This window comes from Pleurodeles waltl, chromosome 6 (assembly GCF_031143425.1).
Source record: "Pleurodeles waltl isolate 20211129_DDA chromosome 6, aPleWal1.hap1.20221129, whole genome shotgun sequence".
Taxonomy (NCBI): domain Eukaryota; kingdom Metazoa; phylum Chordata; class Amphibia; order Caudata; family Salamandridae; genus Pleurodeles; species Pleurodeles waltl.
In genome coordinates, this window is record NC_090445.1 from 1349298 (window position 1) to 1365843 (window position 16546).

Below are 16546 nucleotides of genomic sequence, written 5' to 3' on the forward strand. Positions count from 1 at the left end.
GGAACCAACTCCCTCTCTCCCATCACACTCCAGACCTGGAACCAACTCCCTCTCTCCCATCACACTCCAGACCTGGAACCAGCCCCCTCTCCCATCACACTCCAGACCTGGAACCAGCCCCCTCTCTCCCATCATACTCCAGACCTGGAACCAGCCCCCTCTCTCCCATCACACTCCAGACCTGGAACCAGCCCTCTCTCCCATCATACTCCAGACCTAGAACCAGCCCCCTCTCTCTCCCATCACAATCCAGACCTGGAACCAGACCCCCTCTCCCATCACACTCCAGACCTGGAACCAGCCCCCTTTCCCATCATACTCCAGACCTGGAACCAGCCCCCTCTCACGCCCCCTATCCCATCACACTCCAGACCTGGAACCAGCCCCCTCTCTCCCATCACACTCCAGACCTGGAAACAGCCCCCTCTCCCATCACACTCCAGACCTGGAACCAGCCCCCTCTCTCCCATCACATTCCAGACCTGGAACCAGCCCCCTCTCCCCCATCACACTCCAGACCTGGAACCAGCCCCCTCCCATCACACTCCAGACCTGGAACCAGCCCCCTCCCATCACACTCCAGACCTGGAACCAGCCCCCTCTCCCGCCCCCTATCCCATCACACTCCAGACCTGGAACCAGCCCCCTCTCTTCCATCACTCTCCAGACCTGGAACCAGCCCCCTCTCCCATCACACTCCAGACCTGAACCAGCCCCCTCTCTCCCATCACATTCCAGACCTGGAACCAGCCCTCTCGCTCCCCTCACACTCCAGACCTGGAACCAGCCCCTCTCTCCCATCACACTCCAGACCTGGAATCAGCCCCCTCTCTCATCACACTTCAGACCTGGAACTGGAACCACCCCCTCTCCCATCACACTCCAGACCTGGAACCAGCCCTCTCACTCCCATCACACTCCAGACCTGGAATCAACCCCCTCCCCCCCATCACACTCCAGACCTGGAACTAGCCCCCTCTCCCATCACACTCCACACCTGGAAGCAGCCCTCTCGCTCCCATCACACTCCACACCTGGAATCAACCCCTCTCTCCCATCACACTCCACACCTGGAACCAACGCCCTTACTCCCATCACACTCCATACCTGGAAGCAGCCCCCTCTCCCATCACACTCCAGATCTGGAACCAGCCCCCTCTCTCCCATCATACTCCAGACCTGGAACCAGCCCCCTCTCTCCCATCACACTCCAGACCTGGAACCAGCCCCCTCTCATGCCCCCTATCCCATCACACTCCAGACCTGGAACCAGCCCCCTCTCCCATCACATTCCAGACCTGGAAGCAGCCCCCGTATCTCCCATCACACTCCAGACCTGGAACCAGCCCCCTCTCCCATCACACTCCAGACCTGGAACCAGCCCCCTCTCTCCCATCATACTCCAGACCTGGAATCAGCCCCCTCTCTCCCATCACACTCCAGACCTGGAACCAGCCCCCTCTCACGCCCCCTATCCCATCACACTCCAGACCTGGAACCAGCCCCCTCTCCCATCACATTCCAGACCTGGAACCACCCCCTCTCCCATCACATTCCATACCTGGAACCAGCCCCCTCTCCCCCATCACACTCCAGACCTGGAACCAGCCCCCTCACTCCCATCACACTCCAGACCTGGAACCAGCCCCCTCTCCCATCACACTCCAGACCTGGAACCAGCCCCCTCTCCTCCATCACGCCGGGACCTGGAACCAGCCCTCTCTCCTCCATCACGCCGGGACCTGGAACCAGCCCTCTCTCTCCCTTCACACTCCAGACCTGGAACCAGCCCCCTCTCCCATCACACTCCAGACCTGGAACCTGCCTCTTCTCTTCAATCACACTCCAGACCTGGAACCAACCCTCTCTCTTCAATCACACTCCAGACCTGGAACCAACCCTCTCTCTCCCATCACATTCCAGACCTGGAACCAGACCCCTCTCCCCCATCACACTCCAGACCTGGAACCAACCCCCTCTCTCCCATCACACTCCAGACCTGGAACCAGCCCCCTCTCCCATCACACTCCAGACCTGGAACCAGCCCCCTCTCTCCCATCACCATCCAGACCTAGAACCAGCCCCCTCTCCTATCACACTCTAGACCTGGAACAAGACCTGGAACCAGCCCCCTATCACCCATCACACTCCAGACCTGGAACCAACTCCCTCTCTCCCATCACACTCCAGACCTGGAACCAACCCCCTCTCTCCCATCACATTCCAGACCTGGAACCAGCCCCCTGTCACCCATCACACTCCAGACCTGGAACCAGCCCCCTCTCTCCCATCACACTCCAGACCTGGAACCAGCCCTCTCGCCCATCACACTCCAGACCTGGAACCAGCCCCCTGTTACCCATCACACTCCAGACCTGGAACCAACTCCCTCTCTCCCATCACACTCCAGACCTGGAACCAGCCCCCTCTCTTCAATCACACTCCAGACCTGGAACCAGCCCCCTCTCTCCCATCACACTCCAGACCTGGAACCAACGCCCTTTCTCCAATCACACTCCATACCTGGAAGCAGCCCCCTCTCCCATCACACTCCAGACCTGGAACCAGCGTCCTCTCTTCCATCACACTCCAGACCTGGAACCAGCCCCCTCTCTCCCATCACACTCCAGACCTGGAACCAGCCCCCTCTCCCATCACACTCCAGACCTGGAACCAGCCCCCTCTCTCCCATCATACTCCAGACCTGGAACCAGCCCCCTCTCTCCCATCACACTCCAGACCTGGAACCAGCCCCCTCTCACGCCCCCTATCCCATCTCACTCCAGACCTGGAACCAGCCCCCTCTCTTCCATCACACTCCAGACCTGGAACCAGCCCCCTCTCTCATCACACTCCAGACCTGGAACCAGCCCCCTCTCTCACATCACATTCCAGACCTGGAACCAGCCCCTTCCCATCACACTCCAGACTTGGAACCAGACCTGTAACCAGCCCCCTCTCCTCCATCACGCCCCGGACCTGGAACCAGCCCTCTCTCTCCCTTCACACTCCAGACCTGGAACCAGCCCCCTCTCCCATCACACTCCAGACCTGGAACCTGCCTCTTCTCTTTAATCACACTCCAGACCTGGAACCAACCCCCTCTCTCCCATCACACTCCAGACCTGGAACATGCCCCCTCTCTCCCATCACATTCCAGACCTGGAACCAGACCTGGAACCAGCCCCCTGTCACCCATCACACTCCAGACCTGGAACCAGCCCCCTCTCTCCCATCACACTCCAGACCTAGAACCAGCCCCCTCTCCCATCACACTCCAGACCTGGAACAAGACCTGGAACCAGCCCCCTGTCACCCATCACACTCCAGACCTGGAACCAACTCCATCTCTCCCATCACACTCCAGACCTGGAACCAGCCCCCTCTCCCATCACACTCCAGACCTGGAACCAGCCCCCTCTCTCCCATCATACTCCAGACCTGGAACCAGCCCCCTCTCTCCCATCACACTCCAGACCTGGAACCAGCCCTCTCTCCCATCATACTCCAGACCTAGAACCAGCCCCCTCTCTCTCCCATCCCACTCCAGACCTGGAACCAGACCCCCTCTCCCATCACACTCCAGACCTGGAACCAGCCCCCTCTCCCATCATACTCCAGACCTGGAACCAACCCCCTCTCACGCCCCTCTCTCCCATCACACTCCAGACCTGGAACCAGCCCCCTCTTATGCCCCCTATCCCATCACACTGCAGACCTGGAACCAGCCCCCTCTCCCATCACATTCCAGACCTGGAAGCAGCCCCCGTCTCTCCCATCACACTCCAGACCTGGAACCAGCCCCCTCTCCCATCACACTCCAGACCTGGAACCAGCCCCCTCTCTCCCATCATACTCCAGACCTGGAACCAGCCCCCTCTCTCCCATCACACATCCAGACCTGGAACCAGCCCCCTCTCACGCCCCCTATCCCATCACACTCCAGACCTGGAACCAGCCCCCTCTCCCATCACATTCCAGACCTGGAACCACCCCCTCTCCCATCACATTCCAGACCTGGAACCAGCCCCCTCTCCCCCATCACACTCCAGTCCTGGAACCAGCCCCCTCTCTCCCATCACACTCCAGACCTGGAACCTGCCCCCTCTCCCATCACACTCCAGACCTGGAACCAGACCTGTAACCAGCCCCCTCTCCTCCATCACGCCCGGACCTGGAACCAGCCCTCTCCCTCCCTTCACACTCCAGACCTGGAACCAGCCCCCTCTCCCATCACACTCCAGACCTGGAACCTGCCTCTTCTCTTCAATCACACTCCAGACCTGGAACCAACCCCCTCTCTCCCATCACACTCCAGACCTGGAACCTTCCCCCTCTCTTCAATCACACTCCAGACCTGGAACCAACCCCTCTCTCCCATCACATTCCAGACCTGGAACCAGACCTGGAACCAGCCCCCTCTCGCCCATCACACTCCAGACTTGGAACCAGCCCCCTCTCTCCCATCACACTCCAGACCTGGAACCAGCCCCCTCTCCCATCACACTCTAGACCTGGAACCAGCCCCCTCTCTCCCATCACACTCCAGACCTAGAACCAGCCCTCTCGCTCCCATCACACTCCAGACCTGGAACCAGCCCCCTCTCTCCCATCACACTCCAGACCTGGAACCAGCCCCCTCTCTCCCATCACACTCCAGACCTGGAACCAGCCCCCTCTCCCATCACACTCTAGACCTGGAACCAGCCCCCTATCACCCATCACACTCCAGACCTGGAACCAACACCCTCTCTCCCATCACACTCCAGACCTGGAACCAACCCCCTCTCTCCCATCACATTCCAGACCTGGAACCAGCTCCCTCTCTCCCATCACACTCCAGACCTGGAACCAGCCCCCTCTCACGCCCCCTATCCCATCTCACTCCAGACCTGGAACCAGCCCCCTCTCTTCCATCACACTCCAGACCTGGAACCAGCCCCCTCTCCCCTCTCCCATCACACTCCAGACCTGGAACCAGCCCCCTCTCTCCCATCACATTCCAGACCTGGAACCAGCCCCCTCCCATCACACTCCAGACCTGGAACCAGACCTGTAACCAGCCCCCTCTCCTCCATCATGCCCCGGACCTGGAACCAGCCCTCTCTCTCCCTTCACACTCCAGACCTGGAACCAGCCCCCTCTCCCATCACACTCCAGACCTGGAACCTGCCTCTTCTCTTTAATCACACTCCAGACCTGGAACCAACCCCTTCTCTCCCATCACACTCCAGACCTGGAACATACCCCCTCTCTCCCATCACATTCCAGACCTGGAACCAGCCCCCTGTCACCCATCACACTCCAGACCTGGAACCAGCCCCCTCTCTCCCATCACACTCCAGACCTAGAACCAGCCCCTTCTCACATCACACTCCAGACCTGGAACAAGACCTGGAACCAGCCCCCTGTCACCCATCACACTCCAGACCTGGAACCAGCCCCCTCTCTCCCATCACACTCCAGACCTGGAACCAGCCCTCTCTCCCATCATACTCCAGACCTAGAACCAGCCCCCTCTCTCTCCCATCACACTCCAGACCTGGAACCAGACCCCCTCTCCCATCACACTCCAGACCTGGAACCAGCCCCCTCTCCCATCATACACCAGACCTGGAACCAGCCCCCTCTCACGCCCCCTATCCCATCACACTCCAGACCTGGAACCAGCCCCCTCTCTCCCATCACACTCCAGACCTGGAACCAGCCCCCTCTCCCATCACACTCCAGACCTGGAACCAGCCCCCTCTCTCCCATCACATTTCAGACCTGGAACCAGCCCCCTCTCCCCCATCACACTCCAGACCTGGAACCAGCCCCCTCCCATCACACTCCAGACCTGGAACCAGCCCCCTCTCCCGCCCCCTATCCCATCACACTCCAGACCTGGAACCAGCCCCCTCTCTTCCATCACACTCCAGACCTGGAACCAGCCACCTCTCCCATCACACTCCAGACCTGGAACCAGCCCCCTCTCTCCCATCACATTCCAGACCTGGAACCAGCCCTCTCGCTCCCATCACACTCCAGACCTGGAACCAGCCCCTCTCAACCATCACACTCCAGACCTCGAACCAGCCCCCTCTCTCATCACACTTCAGACCTGGAACTGGAACCACCCCCCTCTCCCATCACACTCCAGACCTGGAACCAGACCTCTCGCTCCCATCACACTCCAGACCTAGAACCAGCCCCCTCTCTCCCATCACACTCCAGACCTGGAATCAACCCCCTCCCCCCCATCACACTCCAGACCTGGAACTAGCCCCCTCTCCCATCACACTCCACACCTGGAACCAGCCCTCTCGCTCCCATCACACTCCACACCTGGAATCAACCCCTCTCTCCCATCACACTCCACACGTGGAACCAACTCCCTCTCTCCCATCACACTCCAGACCTGGAACCAGCCCCCTCTCCCATCACGCTCCAGACCTGGAACCAGACCCTCTCCCATCACACTCCAGACCTGGAACCAGACCCCTCTCCCATCACACTCCAGACCTGGAACCAACTCCCTCTCTCCCATCACACTCCAGACCTGGAACCAGCCCCCTCTCCCATCACACTCCAGACCTGGAACCAGACCCCCTCTCCCATCACACTCCAGACCTGGAACCAGCCCCCTCTCTCCCATCACACTCCAGACCTGGAACCAGCTCCCTCTCCCCATCGGAGCAGCCAGCTCCCTCCTGGAGGTCAGAAGGAAACCTTAAACCTGGCTGTTCAACTAGGAGACTCCAGGCAGAAAACTCAGTTCACGCCTTCCAGGGCCTCGCCTCCCTTCCCAGGTGATCTTTAGAAATCCCTAAAACCCAAGATATGATACCACACCCCTGCTGAGCGCCCCCACGTCCTTGTCCGATAGGGTGTGGGCACTTAAATTCCCAGTTACCTGGTCCCCGCGGCTGGTGGTGGCTCGTTGCTTTGTTGTTTGGCTCTGAGTCTGTGGTGTATTGATGGCAGTGGGTCCAGTGTGGATATGACCATGGTTGTGGTGTCCACCAAGGTGCAGGTTGGCGATTCTGTACGATGGAGCCAATGGGGATTCTGTGACAGCCACATTACTTCTGTAACACCTCCATTATCTGAGTAACTTGCTCTTTCTATAAAGGTTCTCTGACCCCCACATTATTTGGGTTCCTCGCTAATATTAAGGGGGTTTCTGTAAAAAAATTCTGCCACACCCAAATTTTCTAAGTACTTCACTAGTATTGACGGGTTCTTTGTATAAAGGTTCCATGACACCTCATTATCTGAGTACCTTGCTAGTTGGTTGCAATCTGAAAGTGATCAGTGATTGGATGTCTTGGAGACAGATGTTCTCCCTTTGGCAGGAAAGCCATCAGTGATTGAAAATCTGGAGACAGATGTTTTCTCTGTGGCAGTAAAACGATCAGTGATTGGATGGCTTGGAGACAGACGTTCTCTCTGTGCCACGTTCAGTGATTGGCTGTCTTGGAGACAGATGTTCTCTCAGTGGCAGTAAAGGGATCAGTGATTGGATGTCTTGGGGACAGATGTTCTCTCTATGGCAGTAAAGCAGTGGTCTCCAAACTTTTAAATGCCCTCCCAGTATAAAAATACAAATCATCGGGCCCCCCTCAGAATTTTTCACAAATATTTTATAAAGATGGCAATGTTTAAATATGTCTAGATGCAGTTGAACATTGCAGTTAAGTACGGTTACCTTTTTAACAATGCAGTAACGTGTTTCTGCTTAAAACAAAAGACTGTTATCTGTGAAATGCTTCTTTTGGCCAGAGCCTGGTGTGCCCCGCCCCCCTGGATCACTTGAGGCCCCCCGGTTTGAAGACCCTTGCAGTCAAGGGATCAGTGATTGGATGCCTTAGAGGCAGATGTCCTCTCTAAGGTAGTAAAAGGATCAGTGATTGGATGTTGTGGAATCAGATGTTGTCTCTATGTCAGTAAAGGGATCAGTGATTGGATGCCTTAGAGACAGATGTTCTAGCCATGGCAGTAAAGGGATCAGTGATTGGATGCCTTAGAGGCAGATGTCCTCTCTAGGGTAGTAAAGAGACCAGTGATTGGATGGCTTGGAGACAGATGTTCTGTCGATGGTAGTTAAGGGATCATTGATTGGCTTGGAGGCAGATGTTTTCACTGTGGCAGTAAAGGGGTCAATGATTGGATGTCTTGGAGACAGATGTTCTGTCGATGGTAGTAAAGGGATCAGTGATTCGATGTCTTGGAGACAGCTGTTCTAGCCATGGCAGTAAAGGGATCAATCAATGATTCGATGCCTTAGAGGCAGATGTCGTCTCTAGGGTAGTAAAGGGACCAGTGATTGGATGGCTTGGAGACAGATGTTTTCACTGTGGCAGTAAATGGATCAGTGATTGGATGTCTTAGAGACAGATGTTCTGTTGATGGTAGTAAAGGGGTCAGTGATTGGATGTCTTGGAGACAGATGTTCTAGCCATGGCAGTAAAGGGACCAGTTATTGGATGTCTTGGAGACAGATGTTCTGTCGATGGTAGTAAAGGGGTCAGTGATTGGATGTCTTAGAGGTAGATGTCCTCTCTAGGGTAGTAAAGGGATCAGTGATTGGATGTCTTGGAGACAGATGTTCTGTCGATGGCAATAACGGGGTCAGTGATTGGATGTCTCGGAGACAGCTGTTCTAGCCATGGCAGTAAAGGGACCAGTGATTGGATGTCTTGCAGTTGTCAGTGTGTTTCAGCTGTGATCACTGCTGAAGTTTTATGACAATAAAGTCTCACTGACAGTGATGTGAACAGGGATTTGGTCTATAGGAGCATCTACATAATAAGTGATTGGCTGTTTTACGCAATATGTTTAAAATCAGGAACTGTGTTCCTCCCTACGTTTTGTAGACTCACACATTTGTCGCTGTAGGGCACTTAATGTGTATGAGTCATAGAAACTGTGGATTTCCTGGTAGCATTACTGTTTGCAAAGACCACCCCTCACTTCTTAGGGGAATCTTCAGAATTGGGCACAGAAGCCCAGCCCTGCGCGGTGTTTGTGTTTCTCCAATTCACTCTTTCTCAAGCCTCAGAATGGGCAGTAAATGTCCTTGCAGTAGTTGGACTATCAGTCACTTTATGAGAAAATATACTGACGGGTACTGACTGATAGGGGAGACCCCTATCAGTGCCAGGGAAGGAATACCCTGGCACTGATAATGCCTACCGCCATGGATTTCGTGGCGGTTCCAAACCACCCGAAATCCATGGTGGTATGCAGGGTTCTGACACCGCCGGCGGTCTGGTGATGGCCGCCGGGCTGGAGACCGAAGTATCCAGCCCAGCGGTCGTCACCGCCCTGACGGTCGGAGTGGAGAAGTGGCAGATGACCATGGTCATAATTACATTTTTTTTTCCGCTGGTCTGTTGGTGGTTTTACCGCCACTTCTCCCCCATCCGCCAGGGTCGTAATGAGGGCCTTAGTCTGTAACACAAACTCCAGGATGGTCCAAGAGCTCAGTTCTGAAGGAATGAACACATCTTAAATGAGCCCCTCAGAATCCCTATGAATAGAGCCTGTCAGATGGCCCGTTCCTGGGGGTGGTCGTCAGATGGCTCGTCCCTGGGGATGGAGCCCATCAGATGGCCCATTCCTGGGGATGGAGCACGTCAGATGGCATGTTCCTGGGGATGGAGCACCTCAGATGGCATGTTCCGGGGGATGGAGCCCGTCAGGTGGCTCGTTCCTGGGGATGGAGCCTGTCAGCGGCCCCATTTCTGGGAGGGAGCCCGTCCTGGGGGTGGAGCATTCAGATGACATGTTCCTGGGGATGGAGCCCATTACATGACCCGTTCCTGGGATGGGGCCCGTCAGATGGCCTGGTCCTGGGGGTGGAGCCCATCAGATGCCCCTCCCTGGGGATGGAGCCCGTCAGCGGCCCGTTCCTGGGGATGGAGCCTGTCAGATGGCTTGTCCCTGGGAATGGAGCCCATCAGATGGCCCCTCCCTGGGGATGGAGCCTGTCAGCGCCCCGTTCCTGGGATGGAGCCTGTCAGATGGCCAGTCCCTGGGGATGAAGCCCGTCAGCGGACCTGTTCCTGGGATGGGGCCCGTCAGATGGCCCGTTCCTGGGGATGGAACCCATCAGCAACCCCTTCCTGGGGATGGGGCGGTCAGCGGCCCCCTCCCTGGGGATGGAGCCCTTCAGATGGCCCGTTCCTGGGGATGGAGCCCATGAGATGGCCTGTCCCTGGGATGGAGCCCGTCAGATGGCCCATTCCTGGGGATGGAACCCATCAGATGGCTCGTTCCTGCTGATGGAGCCCATCAGTGGCCCCGTTCCTGGGGATGGAGCCCGTCAGATGGCTCGTTCCTGGGTATGGAGCCTGTCAGCGGCCCCGTTTCTGGGATGGAGCCTGTCCTGGGGGTGGAGCAATCAGATGGCATGCTCCTGGGGATGTAGCCCGTCACATGGCCCGTTCCTGGGGATGTAGCCTGTCAGCGGCCCCATTTCTGGGAGGGAGCCCGTCAGATGACCCTTTCCCGGGGATGGAGCCCTTCAGATGGCCCGTTCCTGGGGATGGAGCCCATGAGATGGCCTGTCCCTGGGATGGAGCCCGTCAGATGGCCCATTCCTGGGGATGGAACCCATCAGATGGCTCGTTCCTGCTGATGGAGCCCATCAGTGGCCCCGTTCCTGGGGATGGAGCCCGTCAGATGGCTCGTTCCTGGGTATGGAGCCTGTCAGCGGCCCCGTTTCTGGGATGGAGCCTGTCCTGGGGGTGGAGCAATCAGATGGCATGCTCCTGGGGATGTAGCCCGTCACATGGCCCGTTCCTGGGGATGTAGCCTGTCAGCGGCCCCATTTCTGGGAGGGAGCCCGTCAGATGACCCTTTCCCGGGGATGGAGCCCGTCAGATGGCCCGTTCCAGGGGATGGAGCCCATCAGATAGCCTGTTTCTGGGATGGAGCCCGTCAGATGGCCCATTCCAGGGGATGGAGCCTGTCAGTGGCCCCGTTCCTGGGATGGAGCCCATCAGATGGCCTTTCCCTGCAGATGGAGATAGGAGGCCAGTGCCCCAGGACTTCGTAGACTCTCTCCCCATGCCAGGTGTTGTCCAGGTGCCATCCCCACATACTGCTGGGGTTCTTCAGATGTGTGTCCACCTCTCCAGCCTGACTTCCACCCCAGAGGTAGGGGGGCCAAGAGACAGCAAAGAACATCAGGACTGTGTTGCTGTTTGCACAAGACAGGACCTTCTGGACAGACGGTGCGCCATAGCTGATGCCAGGGTGCCCGAGAGCACCTGGGTTCCTGTGGCAACAATTCACGCTCGATTGTTTGGAAGTTGGCACCTAATATGCCATTTCTCTTTCTATTAGTGTTTCCTTCTGAGCCTTTCACCAGCCTGGTCCCTTCTTGGAAGAAACGACATCCTTTCTGAAGATTGAGGGTCTGATTTAGAGTTTGGCCTCCTAGGGTCGGGGTGACCCTGTTTTTGCCTCAGATGTTCATGGCACAGTATAAGATACTCCATACACCAGTGAGGGCCTTCAGTGCCAGACCCTGCGGAGATCACGAGGTGGAGAGAGGGCCTGAAGTGGCTTCTCCAGTCTTCAGGGGAGGTTTGAAGGTCCCCGGTGATGTTGGTAGCGGTGTGCTGGGGTGTCCAAGGCCTCCGCTGCTAAGGGCAGTGTCACCATATTGGGGTGCTCCCTGGCACATTTGACATTGTAATGGACAGGGCAGTGTCACTTGGGCAGATTCCCTGGTCGCTGAAGGCATGAAGGTTCGCTGGGGGGAGGGGTCATGAACAGTCATCAGCTCATTTTACCGGGTGTTTGGGGGCGGCACCTTGCCTGCCCATTGGTTCCTATTTGACAAAGTGAAGCAGGGAGCACCCTTCGTTTCCAGTGTCCTAGCTGCACCCTTCAGGTTCACTCTGGTTTTGCTGTTGTCCAAAGCACTGGCCATAGGGACCCTTGACCTGTACACATCAGGGCAGATGAGCGGGGACCACACTCTGAGGGGTTTTGTTTTAAATTGAGGGTGGTCAGTCACTTTTGAAGGCTCCCTCCATGGGGAGAGCAGGATTTGTGTCCAGGCTCTAGGGCAGACATCTGTGGTCAGACAGGATGTGGTCAGTGACAGCTGATGGGGAACAGCGACATGTACACAGGGCCGGACCGCTAGTGAGGGGTCTTAGTGGAAGGGGAGCCCACCAACAGGGTCGCAGTCAGTCTCCACCATACTCTTTTAACACATTCATGGGTGAGGGGAAGGTAACAGAGCAGTGAACTCACCCAACCCTGCACCTATTAATGCCTGGTTCAGAGTTGGTGAATGTGGGGAATGAGCCAGTAGGAAGGAGATATTCCACCCACCTTGTTTAGGGTGTATTGGCATCAGTGTACTCTCAATGGGGTCGAGGGGACATCTGCCCCGCTCTAGGCCACTGTCCACCTCTCCTCGTAGCCTCCATAACTCACACAAGTGCAGCTCTCAGGGAACCCAAGGCACCACCCAGCACATTCTTCTTAGCTCATAAGGTGAAAAACAATGTTTGAAACAGTGGGAAGTGGGACAGCTGTAACGCACCTATTGACTGTGTCCACATCTCTTCTCTTCTAGGGAGCAAGAGGGACTGATGGAGCTCAAGGGGACACAGGACCACCCGGTGCCAAGGTATGGAAGGGTGGAGCAGGGCGCAGGGTGCAGGCCTTTGGCCCGGTTTGGGGTCAGAAGAAGGTTGAAAGACATTGACCAATCTGGGTTCATAGGGTGGACACAAGGTGTGTGCCAGTGGTGGTCTGAGGGGAACTGCAAGGTGTGTGCCAATGTGGATCATGAGAGGAACACCAAGTATGTGCCAGTGAGGATCCTGAGAGGAGCCCCAAGGTGTGTGCCAGTGTGTATCCTCAGGGGAGACCCAAGATGTGTGCCAATGTGAATCCTGAGAGGAGTACCAAGGTGTGTGCCAGTGTGAATCCTGAGAGGAGCCCCACGATGTGTGCCAATGAGAATCCTGAGAGGAGCCCCAAGGTGTGTGCCAATGTGGATCCTAAGAGGAGCCCTAAGGCGTGTGCCAGTGTGGATCCTGAGAGGAGCCCCAAGGTGTGTGCCAATATGGATCCTGAGAGGAGTCCCAAGGTGTGTGCCAGTGTGGATCCTGAGAGGAGCCCCAAGGTGTGTGCCAATGTGGATCCTGAGAGGAGCCCCATGGTGTGTGCCAGTGAGGATCCTGGGAGGAGCCCCAAGGTGTGTGCCAGTGTGTGTCCTCAGGGGAGACCCAAGATGTATGTCAATGTGAATCCTGAGAGGAGTCCCAAGGTGTGTGCCAATGTGGATCCTGAGAGGAGCCGCAAGGTGTGTGCCAATGTGGATCCTGAGAGGAGCCCCATGTTGTGTGCCAGTGTGGATCCTGGGAGGAGCCCCTAGGTGTGTGCCAATGTGAATCCTGAGAGGAGTCCCAAGGTGTGTGCCAGTGTGTATCCTCAGGGGAGACCCAAGATGTGTGCCAATGTGGATCCTGAGAGGACCCCCAGGGTGTGTGCCAGTGTGAATCCTGAGAGGAGCCCCAAAGTGTGTGCCAGTGTGGATCATGAGAGGAGCCCCAATGTGTGTGCCAGTGTGACTCCTGTGAGGAGCCCCAATGTGTGTGCCAGATGGATCCTGAGAGGAGCCCCAAGGTGTGTGCCAGTGTGACTCCTGTGAGGAGCCCCAAGGTGTGTGCCAGTGTGGATCGAGGAGCCCCAGGGTGTGTTCCAGTGTGGATCCTGAGAAGAGCCCCAAGGTGTGTGCCAGTGTGTATCCTTAGGGCAGACCCAAGATGTGTGCCAATATGAACCCTGAGAGGAGTCCCAAGGTGTGTGCCAATGTGGATCCTGAGAGGACCCCCAAGGTGTGTGCCAGTGTGGATCCTGAGAGGAGCACCAAGGTGTGTGCCAATGTGGGTCCTCAGAGGAGCCCCAAGGTGTGTGCCAGTGTGGATCCTCAGAAGAGCCCCAGGGTGTGTGCCAATGTGGATCCTCATAGGAGCCCCAAGGTGTTTGCCAGTGTGGAACCTGAGAGGAGCCCCAAGGTATGTGCCAGTGTGAATTCTGAGAGGAGCCCCAAGGTGTGTGCCAATGTGAATCCTCAGGGGAGCCCCAAGGTGTGTGCCAGTGTGGATTGTGAGAGGATCCCCAAGGTATGTGCCAATGTGAATCCTGAGAGGAGCCCCTAGGTGTGTGCCAATGTGAATCCTGAGAGGAGTCCCAAGGTGTGTGCCAGTGTGTATCCTCAGGGGAGACCCAAGATGTGTGCCAATGTGAATCCTGAGAGGAGTACCAAGGTGTGTGCCAGTGTGAATCCTGAGAGGAGCCCCACGATGTGTGCCAATGAGAATCCTGAGAGGAGCCCCAAGGTGTGTGCCAATGTGGATCCTAAGAGGAGCCCTAAGGCGTGTGCCAGTGTGGATCCTGAGAGGAGCCCCAAGGTGTGTGCCAATATGGATCCTGAGAGGAGTCCCAAGGTGTGTGCCAGTGTGGATCCTGAGAGGAGCCCCAAGGTGTGTGCCAATGTGGATCCTGAGAGGAGCCCCATGGTGTGTGCCAGTGAGGATCCTGGGAGGAGCCCCAAGGTGTGTGCCAGTGTGTGTCCTCAGGGGAGACCCAAGATGTATGTCAATGTGAATCCTGAGAGGAGTCCCAAGGTGTGTGCCAATGTGGATCCTGAGAGGAGCCGCAAGGTGTGTGCCAATGTGGATCCTGAGAGGAGCCCCATGTTGTGTGCCAGTGTGGATCCTGGGAGGAGCCCCCAAGGTGTGTGCCAGTGTGAATCCTGGGAGGAGCCCCAAAGTGTGTGCCATTGTGGATCCTGAGAGGAGCCCCAAGGTGTGTGCCAGTGTGACTCCTGTGAGGAGCCCCAAGGTGTGTGCCAGTGTGGATCGAGGAGCCCCAGGGTGTGTGCCAGTGTGGATCCTGAGAGGAGCCCCAAGGTGTGTGCCAGTGTGTATCCTCAGGGCAGACCCAAGATGTGTGCCAATATGAACCCTGAGAGGAGTCCCAAGGTGTGTGCCAATGTGGATCCTGAGAGGACCCCCAGGGTGTGTGCCAGTGTGAATCCTGAGAGGAGCCCCAAAGTGTGTGCCAGTGTGGATCATGAGAGGAGCCCCAATGTGTGTGCCAGTGTGACTCCTGTGAGGAGCCCCAATGTGTGTGCCAGATGGATCCTGAGAGGAGCCCCAAGGTGTGTGCCAGTGTGACTCCTGTGAGGAGCCCCAAGGTGTGTGCCAGTGTGGATCGAGGAGCCCCAGGGTGTGTTCCAGTGTGGATCCTGAGAAGAGCCCCAAGGTGTGTGCCAGTGTGTATCCTTAGGGCAGACCCAAGATGTGTGCCAATATGAACCCTGAGAGGAGTCCCAAGGTGTGTGCCAATGTGGATCCTGAGAGGACCCCCAAGGTGTGTGCCAGTGTGGATCCTGAGAGGAGCACCAAGGTGTGTGCCAATGTGGGTCCTCAGAGGAGCCCCAAGGTGTGTGCCAGTGTGGATCCTCAGAAGAGCCCCAGGGTGTGTGCCAATGTGGATCCTCATAGGAGCCCCAAGGTGTTTGCCATTGTGGAACCTGAGAGGAGCCCCAAGGTGTGTGCCAGTGTGAATTCTGAGAGGAGCCCCAAGGTGTGTGCCAATGTGAATCCTCAGGGGAGCCCCAAGGTGTGTGCCAGTGTGGATTGTGAGAGGATCCCCAAGGTATGTGCCAATGTGAATCCTGAGAGGAGCCCCTAGGTGTGTGCCAATGTGAATCCTGAGAGGAGTCCCAAAGTGTGTGCCAATGTGAACCCTGAGAGGACCCTCAAGATGTGTGCCACTGAGGATCCTGGGAGGAGCCCCAGGGTGTGTGCCAGTGTGGATCCTCAGGGGAGACCCAAGGTGTGTGCTAGTGTGGATCCTGAGAGGAGCACCAAGGTGTGTGCCTATGTGGATCCTGAGAGGAGCCCCAAGGTGTGTGCCAGTGTGTATCCTCAAGGGAGACCCAATATGTGTGCCAATGTAAATCCTGGAAGGAGTCCCAAGGTGTGTGCCAGTGGGAATCCTGAGAGAAGTCCCAAGGTGAGTGCCTATGTGGATCCTGAGATGAGCCTCAAGGTGTGTGCCAATGTGGATCCTGAGAGGAGCCCCCGGGTGTGTGCCAGTGTGGATCCTCAGGGGATCCTCAAAGGCACAAGAGGTGGCTGCAGGGTACAAACTGGCAGCTGACCCTCATAGACACAAGAGGTGGCTGCAGGGTACAAACTGGCAGCTGACCCTCACAGACACCAGAGGTAGCTGCAGGATACAAACTGGCAGCTGACCCTCACAGACACCAGAGGTAGCTGAAGGATACAAACTGGCAGCTGACCCTTACAGACACAAGAGGTGGCTGCAGGGTACAAACTGGCAGCTGACCCTCACAGACACCAGAGGTAGCTGCAGGATACAAACTGGCAGCTGACCCTCACAGGCACCAGAGGTGGCTGTATGTTTTGAAGGAAGCTGACCCTCACAGACACAAGAGGCTGCTGCAGGGTGTGAAGGCAGCTGACCCTCACAGACACAAGAGGTGTTTACAGAGTGT

General features: G+C 56.9%; 1 protein-coding gene across 1 annotated transcript in view; it reads left to right on the forward strand.

The window, feature by feature from the left end:
- The window catches only part of COL27A1 (collagen type XXVII alpha 1 chain), a 1169012-nt gene that overhangs the window by 736680 nt on the left and 415786 nt on the right, over window positions 1-16546 (forward strand). The window contains exon 29 of the mRNA XM_069236924.1: window positions 12584-12637. Within this exon, the coding sequence (XP_069093025.1) occupies window positions 12584-12637 (54 nt within the window). The remainder of the gene's footprint in view (window positions 1-12583; window positions 12638-16546) is intronic.